The sequence below is a fragment of the Physella acuta genome, unplaced genomic scaffold (genome assembly GCF_028476545.2).
Source record: "Physella acuta isolate Inbredline_101_S28 unplaced genomic scaffold, ASM2847654v3 ptg000497l, whole genome shotgun sequence".
NCBI lineage: Eukaryota > Metazoa > Mollusca > Gastropoda > Physidae > Physella > Physella acuta.
Window position 1 is genome coordinate 284,414 of NW_026732016.1, and position 19,772 is coordinate 304,185.

Genomic DNA, 19,772 nt, shown 5'->3' on the forward strand with positions numbered 1-19,772 from the left:
CTTTGTTAAATTCTCTCCCTTTGTCATAACCTCACACTCGGGTCAAAGGTGATTTCACACCATTACTCTTCGTGTGTGTGACTGTTTGTTCCGTGGATTGGGGCCGGTGTGTTATGTACGCCTATATGTAGTATATATGTATATTCATACAGACATATATATATATATATATATGTAATCAAGATTGTTCTGTCTAAAAAACATCTTGGTCTCCGAATTCCCAGCCTTTTTTGGGTAGTCATAATCAGTGTTCCCTCTAAGCTGCGCGATTGTAGTTTTGAGCTGCTGCGCGGTGATTTTGTAAAATACTTATTTCCTTGTATAAGACTTTTAGAACACTAACAATTTTTCCTTAGAGGGAACATTGGTCATACTATGACATAATAGTTTTAAAGGTGAATACTTTGAGTAGACTGTACCAGCAGGCCAGATGAGAGAAAATGATAACATCGTAGGTTCGTAGGTAGGAAGCCCAGCTTTAAAACGTTAACAAAGCATCGATTGATTTTTTTCTTAAATCAACTCTTCAGAATTGTTCAATCATGGACGGGCGTATATATGGAGCCTTGAGGTTGTCATGGTTACGGTTATATAGGAAACATGTAAACCTTCTAATGACACATAGGATTTGGTTGTGGGGGGGGGGGTGATTGGCTGTGTCATGGCGGCGTGGGTATGCGCCAAGATTGTTTGGTGTTTCTAGAGAGGGGCCACGGTAAGTGTGGGAAATAAGATAATGCCGCGAGTTGGGGGGGGGGGGGGTTCTGCCCCGGGATAGCTTCCTCTTTGTTCTTGTTGTTGTTTTTTTTTTTTAATAAGAGAGCTGAATGAATAACAATCAATCACACACAACAATATTTTTGGACAAGTTTCGACTTCTTCGTGTATGGATTTAAAAAGAAAAAAAGATTTATTTTACAAAGATCAGAGTAAAACTTTGTTTAAGGCCGATACAGTTGGACCTGCCCTTGTGCGCATGTCAGCACGAGACAGCACGTGCTGGGATAGTTTGTTGACGTATAGGTGTGAAGTCAGCTTAACCACAAGACGGTATAAAAACCCGCGCGCTAGCAGGTCGCGAGCTGGACCATAGGACGGATGTCGTTTGCTCAGTTTTAAAAAGTCACGTGACTGTGGAACTATGATTTCTAATTGGATTTTTACTAGTAAGTCATAGACGAATTTTTTATCTCATTGAACAAACGCTTTAAATAGTGGGTGAATCGAAATGCGAACTTAATTTTGTGATGCAGACGTTCGCAAAATGTGGCGTTCGTAGCCTGCCGAACAAATTTCCTGTTTATATTCTTCTTGTGCTCCTGCCCGATTGTAAATAGAAAAGTATTTCAGCACAAAGGGTGGTTGGTTATGTTCTATACTACAGATTGTATGTAAAATTATTGTGTTATTTGCAGGCGGCCTTAAAAAACTGGAAGCATCTTCGCCCCCAGCTGGTCCTTGGTCTTTAATAACACTCGCCCCCTAGCAACTAAAGCGTACCTAGCAACTAAAGCGTACCTCGCAACTGAAGCATCCCTAGCAACTAACGCGTCCCTACCAGCGGCCGATAACTCAGATTATAAAAGTTACCGCGATTGTCTTTAAAATAGGTGTGTTGGCGTTTGTCCGCAAGTGGCTTAGCCAGACACAATGCCCTTTTCGTTATTACAATCAACTCATAAAGATCAAACACACCCCAGTTTCTTTTTTTTTTTTAAACAATTTCTCAGTTGTGGCAGCCTGTCTCGTTTTCGGTTCGTCACCAATCAGAGGCTCAAACATTTGGAATGACGTCATGGTCTGTGTGAAGGAACTTTCGAATGAAACACGTTATGGCGTCAACAGCACTCGCGTAGCAAACCTGACGTCACGACCTGAGCAGGCAGACAGGAAGTTGTCAATAATGAAACTGTTCACTACCATCTGTGGGTAAGCGAAGTTTAACAGTGTTGTGGCCAGATAAGTTTTTACACGCTCGCCAAATAAAGAGCTGTCAGACAGAAAAAAAGCATTATTTTTTTTTTTGGCTAGTTGTTCACAAGTGAAATATATCAATTTAAACCGAGGGGCATAATTCGTAATTGAAAGTATCTTGTTTTATGTTACTCAGGGACAAGAACGGTTTTGTCCGTTGCCTGGAGACCAGCATCAAACAGAGCTCCGACTCCATGGCTCAGGTTGTTGGGTCGCTGTTTGACCCTCAAATGGTTCTACACGCCTACGAGGGCTTGTGTGCCAACATTTCAGGTCAGTAGTCGCCTCCCCTGTCCAACATTTCATGTCAGTAGTCGCCTCCCCTGTCCAACATTTCAGGTCAGTAGTCGCCTCCCTTGTCCAACATTTCATGTCAGTAGTCGCCTCCCCTGTCCAACATTTCAGGTCAGTAGTCGCCTCCCCTGTCCAACATTTCATGTCAGTAGTCACCTCACCTGTCCAACATTTCAGGTCAGTAGTCACCTCACCTGTCCAACATTTCAGGTCAGTAGTCACCTCCCCTGTCCAACATTTCAGGTCAGTAGTCGCCTCCCCTCTCCAACATTTCAGGTCAGTAGTCACCTCCCCTGTTCAACATTTTAGGTCAGTAGTCACCTCCCCTGTCCAACATTTCAGGTCAGTAGTCGCCTCCCCCGTCCAACATTTCAGGTCAGTAGTCACCTCCCCTGTCCAACATTTCAGGTCAGTAGTCACCTCCCCTGTCCAACATTGCAGGTCAGTAGTCACCTCCCCTGTCCAACATTGCAGGTCAGTAGTCACCTCCCCTGTCCAACATTTCAGGTCAGTAGTCGCCTCCCCTGTCCAACATTTCAGGTCAGTAGTCACCTCCCCTGTCCAACATTTCAGGTCAGTAGTCACCTCCCCTGTCCAACATTTCAGGTCAGTAGTCGCCTCCCCTGTCAGCGTACCACCTAAGCTGTACGAAGCGATCAATAACAATACATTCTTACCACCACGTGACACCCATGTGACACACTACTTGTCTTCTCACACAATAATTGTGTCACTGAATGTATTCTCCAGCTATCGAGCAGAAGGGAGATGACGTGCTCAGTTGTCTGTCCAAGGTCAGGATGACCTCGTGCCAGAGCGAGATGGCCGACTACATTTTCTACATGGGCGTGGTCAAGAAGTTTGCCCCGCCCTCGGAGCAGCTGTCACAGAGCACCATGGAGACCTTGCTGTGCAGGTATTTGTCATTTTACCAGAGTTTCTTTCAGGCACTCTCAATTGGGGGTGGGGGGGGGGGGGGGAGGAGGAATTTGCCTCCATCCCACCTCCACGGAGCACGCCCAGACGAAACAGAAAAAAATAATTATCATAATCTATCTATAGATAATTAATGAGTAATTATTTAGTTGGCATCATAATTTCACTTTTTAAACTATAGACAATGGTAGAAAAATTATTTTATATTTTGTTATAAGCAATCTCATAAATGTAGTGACATACAATTTTACCATAATTTTTGTGAATGAAATCAACAACAAAATGTTTATCTGACTGGAGTTTTTTTTTAAAATCCTGTAAGTTTCTGACTTGAAGCTAACAGAGAATCTCAGTATCTGCCGCTCTAGCTGTGACTTTAATATTCAGTCAACACCTGTAATGTTTGAACTGGAATAAAATGTGCATTTATTTTATCTATCCAGTGTGACATTCCAGCGACGTCAGTGTGAGGTCAAGGCCTTGCGTCAGTGCAGTGCCAAGCTGGCAGACATCATGGAAGAGTTCTACAGACAGACGCAGCCTGACGCATGTGACGGGCTGGGCAAGGAGGAACACAGCGTAGACAACAACGTGCAGTAGCTGTCTTGTATAACTTTTTTTTTTTTGCTAAGTTCATTTTGTTTCAGTTTACATTATGCAATGTTTTTAAATTAAAAAACAAACATTTTTTATGTTTAAAATAAAAAAAAAAATCTTTTAAAAACCGTTTTACAATTTTTTATTTTTAAAAATGTAATCACATGCATGATATATTTACAAAAACAAACATGTACATACATACGACATTGAATATAAATAAGGCAATATACAATCATACAGATAGACATTAGTCCAAAATAAATTTTGGTGTCAGTCCACACACCCCTCCCACACAAACTTAACAGCCAGCCCCACACACACAAAGTTAGGAGCCAGCTACACACACCCATCCCACACCAAGCTAGGAGCCAGCCCCACACACCCCTCCCACACACAGTTATGAGCCAGCCCCACACACAGTGAGTAGGTTACTGCCAACATCTGAACACAGCTGTCCTGGTTTATGGACACGAACTTTAAACAGCTGACCTGTGGCACAAACACACAGCTGGTAGGTCACTAGGTCAGTGCTGACCTGACTTCCGGATCTCACCCTCGGTACATTCCCATCAAGGTGAAGGCCATTCTTGGGGGTGAGGCTTGTGGTTGAAAACTTGAAGAAAATGAAATCAAATTTTTGTTTTAAAAAGTTGAAGCGAGCTGGCATAACACAAAAAATATGATTTTAAAATCTCTGTTTATTGCTTAGATATTGGCATTTTGATTGCAAAAAGGTTTAACACAATTACTTCAACTCATTACAATTTTGAGTGAAAAACGATGAAGAAAATAAATATGGTACAAAAATCAGTCAAACATGCAGCCAAAGGCATGCAACCAAACATGAACTTACCTGTGAGCCAATGAAAATATCTGCTGCTGCCATGTGTAGCCGGCGCTGACTCTTCAGGCTCAGTCCCTGCGACCCTGAGACCTCTACGCTGCGGCCTGACTCCAACACCAAATCTTTGAATTTTTTCACACTATTGATCTGGCCAAAACAGATGGATGAGAAAAGGTGGATTGGAATGGTTGTACGACATAAATCTAGGAATCTGTAACTTAATGAAAGATGCATGAAATAGAAAGAATTTATCAATAAAATAAAACAATAAAATAATCACAATAAAACTGCCTTCGTAAGGCTGTTTCTTCAAAATTCATAATCATAATAAACAGATGATGAGTATTTGGAGCTTAAGTTGTGATATTGTCCACTGATAAGTTGACCACAGGCTACTTTACCTGACTAGTTGTGATGTTGTCCACTGATAAGTTGACCACAGGCTACTTTACCTGATTAGTTGTGATGTTGTCCACTGATAAGTTGACCACAGGCTACTTTACCTGACTAGTTGTGATGTTGTCCACTGATAAGTTGACCACAGGCTACTTTACCTGACTAGTTGTGATGTTGTCCACTGATAAGTTGACCACAGGCTACTTTACCTGACTAGTTGTGATGTTGTCCACTGATAAGTTGACCACAGGCTACTTTACCTGACTAGTTGTGATGTTGTCCACTGATAAGTTGACCACAGGCTACTTTACCTGATTAGTTGTGATGTTGTCCACTGATAAGTTGACCACAGGCTACTTTACCTGACTAGTTGTGATGTTGTCCACTGATAAGTTGACCACAGGCTACTTTACCTGACTAGTTGTGATGTTGTCCACTGATAAGTTGACCACAGGCTACTTTACCTGACTAGTTGTGATGTTGTCCACTGATAAGTTGACCACCGGCTACTTTAGCTGACTAGTTGTGATGCTGTCCACTTATAAGTTGACCACAGGCTACTTTACCTGATTAGTTGTGATGTTGTCCACTGATAAGTTGACCACTGGCTACTTTACCTGACTAGTTGTGATGTTGTCCACTGATAAGGTGACCACAGGCTACTTTACCTAACTAGTTGTGATGTTGTCCACTTATAAGTTGACCACAGGCTACTTTACCTGACTAGTTGTGATGTTGTCCACTGATAAGTTGACCACAGGCTACTTTACCTGACTAGTTGTGATGTTGTCCACTTATAAGTTGACCACAGGCTACTTTACCTGACTAGTTGTGATGTTGTCCACTGATAAGTTGACCACAGGCTACTTTACCTGACTAGTTGTGATGTTGTCCACTTATAAGTTGACCACAGGCTACTTTACCTGACTAGTTGTGATGTTGTCCACTGATAAGTTGACCACAGGCTACTTTACCTGACTAGTTGTGATGTTGTCCACTTATAAGTTGACCACAGGCTACTTTACCTGACTAGTTGTGATGTTGTCCACTGATAAGTTGACCACAGGCTACTTTACCTGACTAGTTGTGATGTTGTCCACTTATAAGTTGACCACAGGCTACTTTACCTGACTAGTTGTGATGTTGTCCACTGATAAATTGACCACAGGCTACTTTACCTGACTAGTTGTGATGTTGTCCACTGATAAGTTGACCACAGGCTACTTTACCTGACTAGTTGTGATGTTGTCCACTTATAAGTTGACCACAGGCTACTTTACCTGACTAGTTGTGATGTTGTCCACTGATAAGTTGACCACAGGCTACTTTACCTGACTAGTTGTGATGTTGTCCACTGGTAAGTTGACCACAGGCTACTTTACCTGACTAGTTGTGATGTTGTCCACTGATAAGTTGACCACAGGCTACTTTACCTGACTAGTTGTGATGTTGTCCACTGATAAGTTGACCACAGGCTACTTTACCTGACTAGTTGTGATGTTGTCCACTGATAAGTTGATCACTGGCTACTTTACCTGACTAGTTGTGATGTTGTCCACTTATAAGTTGACCACAGGCTACTTTACCTGATTAGTTGTGATGTTGTCCACTGATAAGTTGACCACAGGCTACTTTACCTGACTAGTTGTGATGTTGTCCACTGATAAGTTGACCACTGGCTACTTTACCTGACTAGTTGTAATGTTGTCCACTGATAAGTTGACCACCAGGTCATGTGATGAGAGAGAGGAGAGGCTGGTTGACAGCCACTCGCTGCTGTGGTTTGATCTGACATGGAAGTTGTCGGTGGTGACGGTGATGTTCTTGTCCCCCAGGGTCAGAGAAGATTTGGTGTCAGGCTGGGTCAGTTTTAACTCCACCTGTTGGGTGGTTGGGCTGGTCAGTTGAACACTGTGTTGTTTATGTGCTGGTCAGTTGGACACTTGTTTATGTGCTGGTCAGTTGGACACTGTGTTTTTTATGTGCTGGTCAGTTGGACAGTGTGTTGTTGATGTGCTGGTCAGTTGGACAGTGTGTTGTTGATGTGCTGGTCAGTTGGACAGTGTGTTGTTGATGTGCTGGTCAGTTGGACACTGTGTTGTTTATGTGCTGGTCAGTTGGACAGTGTGTTGTTTATGTGCTGGTCAGTTGTAAGTGTTGTTGCCTATTCTGGCAAGTGGTCAGTTTGTTACTGATGTGCTGGTAAGTGGTCAGTGCATTGTTCATGTTGTGGACAGCTTGACAATGTGTTGATTATCTGGGCCACATTGGTCAATGTGTTGGTAACATCAATATTAGATCAGAAACTGACATTTAATTATTGATTAATGTAGATTTGATCAGTGATTCTCTTTAATTATCAAAAATTGTTTAAAGCTAGAGCTGAATGTCAAAGGTAGCTCAGCTGTTGAGATATGTACCAGTGTGGAGAGTCACTGACTACTGACATTATGTGCTGACATTATGTGCTGACATAGAACAGTTGCTGACGTCAGTTAAATGTCACATGTGGACAACCATTAGGACCCCACCCCAAACTTCACACAGACCAACAGTTCATGCTTGTGGTTTTATATGTTGTATATGTGCTTGTTATATGTTGTATATGTGCTTGTTATACGTTGTGCATGTACTTGTTATATATTGTCTCATACTAAAACTAAGAGCTGTAGATGAAGTAGAGGCTTTGGGTGATGAAGAATTAGGGACTTACAGATGGGTGATGAAGAATTAGGGACGTACAGATGGGTGATGAAGAATTAGGGACTTACAGATGAGTGATGAAGATTTAGGGACTTACAGATGGGTGATGAAGAATTAGGGACTTACAGATGGGTGATGAAGAATTAGGGACTTACAGATGGGTGATGAAGAATTAGGGACGTACAGATGAGTGATGAAGATTTAGGGACTTACAGATGAGTGATGAAGAATTAGGGACTTACAGATGAGTGATGAAGATTTAGGGACTTACAGATGGGTGATGAAGAATTAGGGACTTACAGATGGGTGATGAAGAATTAGGGACTTACAGATGAGTGATGAAGATTTAGGGACTTACAGATGGGTGATGAAGAATTAGGGACTTACAGATGAGTGATGAAGATTTAGGGACTTACAGATGGGTGATGAAGAATTAGGGACGTACAGATGGGTGATGAAGAATTAGGGACTTACAGATGAGTGATGAAGATTTAGGGACGTACAGATGGGTGATGAAGAATTAGGGACTTACAGATGGGTGATGAAGAATTAGGGACTTACAGATGGGTGATGAAGAATTAGGGACTTACAGATGAGTGATGAAGATTTAGGGACTTACAGATGGGTGATGAAGAATTAGGGACTTACAGATGGGTGATGAAGAATTAGGGACGTACAGATGGGTGATGAAGAATTAGGGACTTACAGATGGGTGATGAAGGACTTACAGATGGGTGATGAATCAGGGACTTACATATGGGTGATGAAGAATTAGGGACTTACAGATGGGTGATGAAGAATTAGGGACGTACAGATGGGTGATGAAGAATTAGGGACTTACAGATGAGTGATGAAGAATTAGGGACTTACAGATGGGTGATGAAGATTAAGGGACTTACAGATGGGTGATGAAGGACTTACAGATGGGTGATGAATCAGGGACTTACAGATGAGTGATGAAGAATTAGGGACGTACAGATGGGTGATGAAGAATTAGGGACTTACAGATGGGTGATGAAGAATTAGGGACGTACAGATGGGTGATGAAGATTTAGGGACTTACAGATGGGTGATGAAGAATTAGGGACGTACAGATGAGTGATGAAGATTTAGGGACTTACAGATGGGTGATGAAGAATTAGGGACTTACAGATGAGTGATGAAGATTTAGGGACTTACAGATGGGTGATGAAGAATTAGGGACGTACAGATGAGTGATGAAGATTTAGGGACTTACAGATGGGTGATGAAGAATTAGGGACTTACAGATGAGTGATGAAGATTTAGGGACTTACAGATGGGTGATGAAGAATTAGGGACTTACAGATGGGTGATGAAGAATTAGGGACGTACAGATGAGTGATGAAGATTTAGGGACTTACAGATGGGTGATGAAGAATTAGGGACTTACAGATGGGTGATGAAGATTTAGGGACTTACAGATGGGTGATGAAGAATTAGGGACTTACAGATGGGTGATGAAGAATTAGGGACGTACAGATGAGTGATGAAGATTTAGGGACTTACAGATGGGTGATGAAGAATTAGGGACGTACAGATGAGTGATGAAGATTTAGGGACTTACAGATGAGCCATTAGCCTCAAGGGTGAGTGGAGAGTTGTACCTTGCCCCTAGGGGCGCGTCATTGAATGACATGGCTGATATGTCAGCGTCATGCAGGACCCTGAGAAAGTTTCTGCCCCTGATGCTGGTCAGTTCGATGCTCTCTAGGCCGTGGAACCTCATGCCAAGAATGTGAACCAACCATGCTGTCACCTAGAGATTGCATTTTTATAATCACGACTTACTTCCCTTTACAGTAGAGATTTAATCTCCTACAACAAAAAGTGTTTTACATAACAAGGTTTACTTCCCTTTAGAATACAAATTTTTCTCCATATTTGAAATGTTTTTAAAAAACATGAACAAATTTACATCCCTTTGTAGGAGTAATTTAATGTAAGAGATTACATTTTTTTAGATGTGATGAAAGACTGCTACTTAATAGAACTTACTGTTATATTTAGGAGTGCAATAAAAATTAAAATCCCAACAATTGAATAAAGGAAGTAGCGCTTGCGACCTCTAATCCCTGCACGGTGAAGTGCATTCTCTTCAACTGGGATGTAGCCAGCCCTTGATTAAAATAAAATAAGTTCATCCTAATTTCATGCTACAAAACATTATAACACAGCATCTAAAGCCTGCTATAGACTTCAAATGTTTTAAAAGGACTGTACATTTTTGAGTTATATTTGCATATAAATAAAAAAAAATGGACCTGTCTTTACTGACCTAAAATTGCTGTTGTGAGTAGCGTTGACCTTACGTTTTCTAGCAGCCTTAGCTCTCATAGACAGAGTGGAGGCTCCCAAATGACCCATGGACATTGGTGAGCGTGGGTCAGTCCGAGGCCCCAGGGTGGACACATCCCCTAGGCTTGCACACTGCTGGATAAACAAATATGCAAGTGTGTACACATTATGTGTATACATAATAGACTTATATAAGTATATATATATATATATATATATATATATATATATATATATATATATATATATATATATATATATATATATATATATATATATATATTTATATATATTTATATATACATATTTATATATATATATATATATATATATATATATATATATATATATATATATATATATATATATATATATATATATATATATATATACGTAACAGGATCAAGCTGGTGATTCTCATAACAGTAACTTTAACACCTGCAACTATTACTTTATTACCTGTAGCAGTAAATTATACACATGCAGCAGTAAATTATACACCTGTAACTGTAACTTTACTGGTGTAAAATTCACTTGCTGTAACACCATACTTAATGAGTAGTTTGATTTATTTGGTGGGTAAATGGCAGAAAATGAAAGCTCCTGATATTACATCTAAGTAGTAAGTGAATGTAAGTAGTAAGTGAATGTAAGTAGTAAGTGAATGTAAGTAGTAAGTGAATGCATACAAATGTAGTGATTTCTGCTGGTAGACACTTATTACAACTCATCATAAAACCACTGTAATTTAGACTTGACCAAATTCGACAGCAATAGATTTGATTAGACTTGACCAAGTTACTTACCTCGGTATCAAGAGTGGACATAGTTGTGGAGACGTTCATAATTGTTGTTGTTTACGTCCTGTTCAGGCCACAGCAACAACAGCAACTACTGCACATTACACATTACACATGAACTGCCTACACACGTAAATCTGCTGATTACATATGTGACGCTACACACTGGATCTGTGTGGCAGGCTACCTGTTGAAAAGTTCTGTTACAAAGTGATCGAATTTAAAGATGTTAGTTAAAATTTTCTTGGTGGTGTAATTAATTATATTAAAACCTAGAATCAAGATCCAGATAAGATTCTAGAATCTAGTAAGTTACTAGATATCTAGATCTAGTAGTAACATATGCTATTTCTAACGAAAGGATCAAAATCAAATTTCTAAATTTAACTAACAAAAACACTCTTTAATTTGAATACGAATAGCTACGTTGTTTAATTCAAAGTTTAAGTTAATGAGTAGTCTATAGTTCTGCAATAAAAAATCTAAAATAAAATCCAAGTAACAATTTGGAAATCACAGCTCCCCAAAACAACTTCCGCCTGCACCTCCCTCCTCCCGAGTCAGCCTAGGCCCTATGTGCATCTAGCGGTGATGAGCGAAGGTCAGGCCCGAGCTATAATTAGAACAAGTTAGGAAAGGTAACGTGTTGCACGTGCAATGTATTGAAGGGAGGTAACATTTAAAAACTGATTTGAGGAATTTATAACCTAGGTTATCTAACTTGTAATGAAACAGTTTTCTATAAAAAAAAATTGATTACATATCAATTATTTTATTTCTCATTTCATAGTGTTCGTCATATTCACAGTAGTCACAACATTTTGTGGGCAGTATTTCTTTCAGACTTTTTTCTCCGGGGTAGTGGGGGGGGGGGGGCACTTAAAAATGAAATTTTCGGGGGAGGGGTAGGACTAAAATTTCCGGTGGGAGGGAGGGGGGGGGGGCGGACACGATTAAAAGTATATATTTTCTATATAAATTCCATTTCGTTCGGGGGGGGGGGGGCAGTAGACTGGAAGAAACACTAATTTGTAGGTGGTTTAGCCTAAAATAATCTATTAAAAGTTTACATTTAAGATTGACTGTGTATCGTTCTTTTACGTTATAGACAAAACTTCATATTTTTATGTTTAAAAAATCATATTAATTGCAAGCTGACATGTTAGTAAAAAGTACATTAATTAAATTGAAAATATAATTTACATTTATAGTTTTAAAAAGCGAAAATTTGAACAAGTGAAGGCAACTCTTGTACTTCCGATTGAATCGTCTGCATTTGTTACATCTGTTGTAGCCTAACTACGGCAATCGACGTTTGTTTGTGACTGCACTTTGTTGATCAAAGCAACTGTGTCACCTAACTCTAAAGGTAAGAGTAGATAAATACATTAAATAGCTTTCTAACAAAAATAATCGCCAAGTCTTTACTTCAGAATTTTCTTTATTTTAATCTCTTTTATCCACAATGTATTCTCCAACAAATAGATTTAAGGCCTAAGGCCTAAGCCCTGGTCAGGCTCAGTCCTAAACAAAGCCAAAGCTTAAAATAAAAATAATTGATTGACTATTGACATTGATTGAGTCAACTTCCCTCTGCTGTGATTTACTTTCAGGATTGGGATTTTTTTAACAAATTACAAGATAGATCTAGATCTACAAAAATGATCTTACTTAGACTACTTAGTTATTAGTAGATTTTAGATCTAGATCTAGACTAGATCTAGATCTAAATCTAGATCTAGTCTAGATCTAGTTGTTTATTTTAAAATATTTTAATAAATTCAAATGTAGGACTACTAAAACTAAAATCAGTAAAATCACTGAATCAGTCTAAAGTCTAACTCTAATTCAAATCCATAGGCCTAAGGCCTAATTTTATTGTCCTTACAAAGAGTTTGAAAGAACTTGGTATTAAATAAATGATGGACAGGGACATAAATGAATTAGTCAATCATTTTCAATGACATGGCAATGGCTAATGAAAATGATATTGAATGATTGTTGGTTGGAAACTAGTACTTGGTATTATAAATAGTTTTAATAGATGACATGATCTTCATCTTTTTATCAGCTCTCAGTGGAGCTTAGGGGTCTAGATCTAGTATTCTTGCATCTTTCCATGCTTTTCTGTCATTTGCTGTTTTTTCCATTGCCAACTCTTTCAAATAATTTTCACGACTTTTTCAGTTTTTCTACACCATGTATTTGGGATCACTTCACATAATTATGATAATATACCTTGTCTTGTAATACTTATAACCCCCCCCCCCCCCCCCATCCAACAAATGGAATTTATATAAAAAATATATACTTTTACCAGTGTCACCCCCCCCCCAACCAAAATCTCAAGTTACCCCTCCCCTCCCCCAAGAAAAATCTCTGAAAGAAACACAGACTGGAATTTGTCCTGTCCTTACCCATACTGTTGTGTGGTTGGTATCATATTATACTAATATTATACTATGATACAATGATAGTTTACTTTGTAAACTTGATAAATTAGTGTAATACACATTTTGACAATTATAGTGGCCTCTATACATCTACATAGCTACTGGAATAACTTTTGTACAAGTTTAGTGCTATTTATATAGTGGGCCAGGTAAACATGAAGCCTATTTATACATGTATAGGCATATACATCATATAAATTCATTATAGTATATACCTATGAGTATTATTTATATAGTTCTAGGCCAAAAGCCTAGCCTTAGGTATACAAAATATCTATTAAATATCTATTGCAATTTATTTAAATGGCTATTTATGGTATTGATAATTATTTTTTTCTTTATTGACCCAATAATTTAAGCCTTTTAATAAATATTTTAAATTCAAAAACATGTGTATTAATAGACTATGGGCCTATAAATAATATTTTAAAAATCCATATTTTAGTATTGAAGGTTTGGTTACTTAGTTCTTGTGTCTACAAAAAAGTGGATTTTTATCATTTTAATGCACACATTTTAAAAGTAAGATATTGAATTACAAGAAAATTATATTCTTCACTGGACATCAATTTTGTATACCTGGTCTGTATCTTAATAATTAGCAAAATTTACCTCTTGTGTCTCACTCATTTATAATTAGTTTATCTATCATGGTCTTGCTAGTAACCTCACCCTTTATCAATCCCCTCTGCAATATTATCTTGATGAAAAATATACAAATGTTTAGATGAGATCTGTAATGAGTTTATTTATGACAAATGATTAAATTAGATCTGTAATAAAGTTACGACAGATGGTTGATTTAGTAACTTAAAATGTTCTTTATGATGCACTTTCTGTTGCCTTAAACTTGGCCAATAGTCCACACTGACTGGCCTATGGAGTGTACAGGACAATACTACTGTGGATCCCATGAGTAGGGAGGGGGTATTTTTGTGACAGACATGCATTTTCTGCACATCACATATATCAATAGAACAGTAGTGTTGTTAAGTTTGATAGTGTTAGCTGTTTGTTAACAATGTACTGTTATTCAGCAGTCTGTGAATACATTGTAAAGTAAGCAATTATGACCTTAAGGATGACCCTGACCATTGGCTGTGTCTATCATGGTGTGTGTGATACCTTCAGGTGATTGATTGGTTTCATCTTTTATGTTTGGCTTCATTGGATTCTCAAATGTTGAATTTATTGAGTTCTGAATTGTTGAATTTATTGAATTCTGAATTATTGAATTCTAAATTGTTGAATTTATAGTTTTATTTTTTTGTTTATCAGCTGCCAGTTTATATATATATATATATATATATATATATATATATATATATATATATATATATATATATATATATATATATATATATATATATATATATATATATATATATATATATATATATATATATATATATATATATATATATATATATATATATATATATATATAAGAGGTAAATTTTGCTAATTAAGATATATATATATATATATATATATATATATATATATTTATATATATATATATATAAGAGGTAAATTTTGCTAATTAAGATATATATATATATATATATATATATATATATATATATATATATATATATATATATATATATATATATATATATATTAGGGGCGGTTGCCACAGTGGCAATTATATTTGTAAAAACAATGTCATCTTAAATTGTGGATGTAGACTCAAGGAACACAACCTAGGTCTCTAAATCGATTTTAACAGCTTTCCTTACTTCTTACCTCCCTTATGGGCCGTACAATACATAAATGGGAATGGGAAAATACCGTGGTATTTTAGCGTGTAAAAAACATTGTTGTCGAATTCATTTAAATCACCAGAAATCAACACGTTGTTGAAATAGCTCGGTTTTTAAAAATTGCAATTTTTGTGTGTCGGGGGGGGGGGGGGGGGGGGGTGACGTCATTTGAGCTTTATGACTTATAGTTTTGTCTAAGTAGTTTGGGGGGGGGGGGGGGGTAAACTAACGTTGTTTATGACTGCTCCTTTTGGCCTAACGTAGATTGTGTAATTAGTGCATTTGAAAAAAAAAGATTTCCTGTAACGTGGTTTGTTGGCTATGGACGAAGTGCTCTGTGTTTGAGTGAACCCTTTAGTTGGCTGTGGACGAAGTGCTCTGTGTTTGAGTGAACCCTTTAGTTGGCTATAGTGCTCTGTGTTTGAGTGAACCCTTTAGTTGGCTATAGTGCTCTGTGTTTGAGTGAACCTTTAGTTGGCTATAGTGCTCTGTGTTTGAGTGAACCCTTTAGTTGGCTATGGACGAAGTGCTCTGTGTTTGAGTGAACCCTTTAGTTGGCTGTGGACAAAGTGCTCTGTGTTTGAGTGAACCCTTTAGTTGGCTGTGGACGAAGTGCTCTGTGTTTGAGTGAACCCTTTAGTTGGCTATAGTGCTCTGTGTTTGAGTGAACCCTTTAGTTGGCTATAGTGCTCTGTGTTTGAGTGAACCCTTTAGTTGGCTGTGGACAAAGCGCTCTGTGTTTGAGTGAACCCTTTAGTTGGCTGTGGACGAAGTGCTCTGTGTTTGAGTGAACCCTTTAGTTGGCTGTGGACGAAGTGCTCTGTGTTTGAGTGAACCCTTTAGTTGGCTGTGGACGAAGTGCTCTGTGTTTGAGGGAACCCTTTAGTTGGCTATAGTGCTCTGTGTTTGAGTGAACCCTTTAGTTGGCTATAGTGCTCTGTGTTTGAGTGAACCCTTTAGTTGGCTATAGTGCTCTGTTTTTGAGTGAACTCTTTAGTTGGCTGTGGACGAAGTGCTCTGTGTTTGAGTGAACCCTTTAGTTGGCTGTGGACGAAGTGCTCTGTGTTTGAGTGAACCCTTTAGTTGGCTGTGGACGAAGTGCTCTGTGTTTGAGTGAACCCTTTAGTTGGCTATAGTGCTCTGTGTTTGAGTGAACCCTTTAGTTGGCTATAGTGCTCTGTGTTTGAGTGAACCCTTTAGTTGGCTATAGTGCTCTGTGTTTGAGTGAACCCTTTAGTTGGCTATAGTGCTCTGTGTTTGAGTGAACCCTTTAGTTGGCTATAGTGCTCTGTGTTTGAGTGAACCCTTTAGTTGGCTGTGGACGAAGTGCTCTGTGTTTGAGTGAACCCTTTAGTTGGCTGTGGACGAAGTGCTCTGTGTTTGAGTGAACCCTTTAGTTGGCTGTGGACGAAGTGCTCTGTGTTTGAGTGAACCCTTTAGTTGGCTGTGGACGAAGTGCTCTGTGTTTGAGTGAACCCTTTAGTTGGCTGTGGACGAAGTGCTCTGTGTTTGAGTGAACCCTTTAGTTGGCTATAGTGCTCTGTGTTTGAGTGAACCCTTTAGTTGGCTATAGTGCTCTGTGTTTGAGTGAACCCTTTAGTTGGCTGTGGACAAAGTGCTCTGTGTTTGAGTGAACCCTTTAGTTGGCTGTGGACGAAGTGCTCTGTGTTTGAGTGAACCCTTTAGTTGGCTGTGGACGAAGTGCTCTGTGTTTGAGTGAACCCTTTAGTTGGCTGTGGACGAAGTGCTCTGTGTTTGAGTGAACCCTTTAGTTGGCTATAGTGCTCTGTGTTTGAGTGAACCCTTTAGTTGGCTATAGTGCTCTGTGTTTGAGTGAACCCTTTAGTTGGCTATAGTGCTCTGTGTTTGAGTGAACCCTTTAGTTGGCTATAGTGCTCTGTGTTTGAGTGAACCCTTTAGTTGGCTATAGTGCTCTGTGTTTGAGTGAACCCTTTAGTTGGCTATAGTGCTCTGTGTTTGAGTGAACCCTTTAGTTGGCTATAGTGCTCTGTGTTTGAGTGAACCCTTTAGTTGGCTATAGTGCTCTGTGTTTGAGTGAACCCTTTAGTTGGCTATAGTGCTCTGTGTTTGAGTGAACCCTTTAGTTGGCTGTGGACAAAGTGCTCTGTGTTTGAGTGAACCCTTTAGTTGGCTATAGTGCTCTGTGTTTGAGTGAACCCTTTAGTTGGCTATAGTGCTCTGTGTTTGAGTGAACCCTTTAGTTGGCTATAGTGCTCTGTGTTTGAGTGAACCCTTTAGTTGGCTATAGTGCTCTGTGTTTGAGTGAACCCTTTAGTTGGCTATAGTGCTCTGTGTTTGAGTGAACCCTTTAGTTGGCTATGGACGAAGTGCTCTGTGTTTGAGTGAACCCTTTAGTTGGCTATAGTGCTCTGTGTTTGAGTGAACCCTTTAGTTGGCTGTGGACGAAGTGCTCTGTGTTTGAGTGAACCCTTTAGTTGGCTATAGTGCTCTGTGTTTGAGTGAACCCTTTAGTTGGCTATAGTGCTCTGTGTTTGAGTGAACCCTTTAGTTGGCTATAGTGCTCTGTGTTTGAGTGAACCCTTTAGTTGGCTATAGTGCTCTGTGTTTGAGTGAACCCTTTAGTTGGCTATAGTGCTCTGTGTTTGAGTGAACCCTTTAGTTGGCTATAGTGCTCTGTGTTTGAGTGAACCCTTTAGTTGGCTATAGTGCTCTGTGTTTGAGTGAACCCTTTAGTTGGCTATAGTGCTCTGTGTTTGAGTGAACCCTTTAGTTGGCTATAGTGCTCTGTGTTTGAGTGAACCCTTTAGTTGGCTATAGTGCTCTGTGTTTGAGTGAACCCTTTAGTTGGCTATAGTGCTCTGTGTTTGAGTGAACCCTTTAGTTGGCTATAGTGCTCTGTGTTTGAGTGAACCCTTTAGTTGGCTATAGTGCTCTGTGTTTGAGTGAACCCTTTAGTTGGCTATAGTGCTCTGTGTTTGAGTGAACCCTTTAGTTGGCTATAGTGCTCTGTGTTTGAGTGAACCCTTTAGTTGGCTATAGTGCTCTGTGTTTGAGTGAACCCTTTAGTTGGCTATAGTGCTCTGTGTTTGAGTGAACCCTTTAGTTGGCTATAGTGCTCTGTGTTTGAGTGAACCCTTTAGTTGGCTATGGACGAAGTGCTCTGTGTTTGAGTGAACCCTTTAGTTGGCTATAGTGCTCTGTGTTTGAGTGAACCCTTTAGTTGGCTGTGGACAAAGTGCTCTGTGTTTGAGTGAACCCTTTAGTTGGCTGTGGACGAAGTGCTCTGTGTTTGAGTGAACCCTTTAGTTGGCTGTGGACGAAGTGCTCTGTGTTTGAGTGAACCCTTTAGTTGGCTGTGGACGAAGTGCTCTGTGTTTGAGTGAACCCTTTAGTTGGCTATAGTGCTCTGTGTTTGAGTGAACCCTTTAGTTGGCTATAGTGCTCTGTGTTTGAGTGAACCCTTTAGTTGGCTATAGTGCTCTGTGTTTGAGTGAACCCTTTAGTTGGCTATAGTGCTCTGTGTTTGAGTGAACCCTTTAGTTGGCTATAGTGCTCTGTGTTTGAGTGAACCCTTTAGTTGGCTATAGTGCTCTGTGTTTGAGTGAACCCTTTAGTTGGCTATAGTGCTCTGTGTTTGAGTGAACCCTTTAGTTGGCTATAGTGCTCTGTGTTTGAGTGAACCCTTTAGTTGGCTATAGTGCTCTGTGTTTGAGTGAACCCTTTAGTTGGCTGTGGACGAAGTGCTCTGTGTTTGAGTGAACCCTTTAGTTGGCTATAGTGCTCTGTGTTTGAGTGAACCCTTTAGTTGGCTATAGTGCTCTGTGTTTGAGTGAACCCTTTAGTTGGCTATAGTGCTCTGTGTTTGAGTGAACCCTTTAGTTGGCTATAGTGCTCTGTGTTTGAGTGAACCCTTTAGTTGGCTATAGTGCTCTGTGTTTGAGTGAACCCTTTAGTTGGCTATGGACGAAGTGCTCTGTGTTTGAGTGAACCCTTTAGTTGGCTATAGTGCTCTGTGTTTGAGTGAACCCTTTAGTTGGCTGTGGACGAAGTGCTCTGTGTTTGAGTGAACCCTTTAGTTGGCTATAGTGCTCTGTGTTTGAGTGAACCCTTTAGTTGGCTATAGTTCTCTGTGTTTGAGTGAACCCTTTAGTTGGCTATAGTGCTCTGTGTTTGAGTGAACCCTTTAGTTGGCTATAGTGCTCTGTGTTTGAGTGAACCCTTTAGTTGGCTATAGTGCTCTGTGTTTGAGTGAACCCTTTAGTTGGCTATAGTGCTCTGTGTTTGAGTGAACCCTTTAGTTGGCTATAGTGCTCTGTGTTTGAGTGAACCCTTTAGTTGGCTATAGTGCTCTGTGTTTGAGTGAACCCTTTAGTTGGCTATAGTGCTCTGTGTTTGAGTGAACCCTTTAGTTGGCTATAGTGCTCTGTGTTTGAGTGAACCCTTTAGTTGGCTATAGTGCTCTGTGTTTGAGTGAACCCTTTAGTTGGCTATAGTGCTCTGTGTTTGAGTGAACCCTTTAGTTGGCTATAGTGCTCTGTGTTTGAGTGAACCCTTTAGTTGGCTATAGTGCTCTGTGTTTGAGTGAACCCTTTAGTTGGCTATAGTGCTCTGTGTTTGAGTGAACCCTTTAGTTGGCTATAGTGCTCTGTGTTTGAGTGAACCCTTTAGTTGGCTATAGTGCTCTGTGTTTGAGTGAACCCTTTAGTTG

At 39.4% G+C, this 19,772-nt stretch overlaps 3 protein-coding genes across 3 annotated transcripts in view; 2 read left to right on the forward strand and 1 right to left on the reverse strand.

Annotated features, from left to right (window-relative positions):
* Positions 1–1,051: 1,051 nt before the first annotated feature.
* Positions 1,052–3,882, forward strand: LOC131944547 (uncharacterized). The gene is made up of 5 exons (XM_059305221.1): positions 1,052–1,166; positions 1,731–1,929; positions 2,111–2,247; positions 3,019–3,184; positions 3,648–3,882. The coding sequence occupies exons 1-5, from the start codon at positions 1,142–1,144 to the stop codon at positions 3,802–3,804; spliced, it is 684 nt and encodes a 227-aa protein (XP_059161204.1). The 5' UTR covers positions 1,052–1,141; the 3' UTR covers positions 3,805–3,882.
* A 47-nt stretch (positions 3,883–3,929) lies between these two features.
* On the reverse strand, positions 3,930–11,153 carry LOC131944548 (beta-sarcoglycan). The gene is made up of 7 exons (XM_059305222.1): positions 10,870–11,153; positions 10,044–10,198; positions 9,764–9,884; positions 9,333–9,524; positions 6,733–6,924; positions 4,658–4,795; positions 3,930–4,417 (listed from the first exon to the last, which is right to left on the reverse strand). Exons 1-7 carry the CDS (start codon positions 10,906–10,908, stop codon positions 4,202–4,204), a joined length of 1,053 nt encoding a protein of 350 aa, XP_059161205.1. The 5' UTR covers positions 10,909–11,153; the 3' UTR covers positions 3,930–4,201.
* Positions 11,154–12,106: 953 nt separating this feature from the next.
* The window catches only part of LOC131944549 (UDP-glucose 6-dehydrogenase), a 35,192-nt gene continuing 27,526 nt past the window's right edge, over positions 12,107–19,772 (forward strand). Inside the window, exon 1 of the mRNA XM_059305228.1 lies at positions 12,107–12,232. The gene's annotated coding sequence lies outside the window, so the exon portion shown is untranslated. The remainder of the gene's footprint in view (positions 12,233–19,772) is intronic.

What these genes read in the sequence shown, in the direction of transcription:
- LOC131944547 (XM_059305221.1), top strand. Translation starts at nt 1,142, where the DNA reads ATGATTTCTAATTGGATTTTTACTA. An exon ending in CTTGTGTGCCAACATTTCAG is followed by an intron (nt 2,248 to 3,018) that starts GTCAGTAGTCGC and finishes TGTATTCTCCAG; the next exon opens with CTATCGAGCAGAAGGGAGAT. An exon ending in ATGGAGACCTTGCTGTGCAG is followed by an intron (nt 3,185 to 3,647) that starts GTATTTGTCATT and finishes TTATCTATCCAG; the next exon opens with TGTGACATTCCAGCGACGTC.
- LOC131944548 (XM_059305222.1), bottom strand. Translation starts at nt 10,908, where the DNA reads ATGAACGTCTCCACAACTATGTCCACTCTTGATACCGAG. An exon ending in ACTCACAACAGCAATTTTAG is followed by an intron (nt 9,885 to 10,043) that starts GTCAGTAAAGAC and finishes ATTTTAATCAAG; the next exon opens with GGCTGGCTACATCCCAGTTG. An exon ending in ACAACATTACAACTAGTCAG is followed by an intron (nt 4,796 to 6,732) that starts GTAAAGTAGCCA and finishes TGTTTTGGCCAG; the next exon opens with ATCAATAGTGTGAAAAAATT.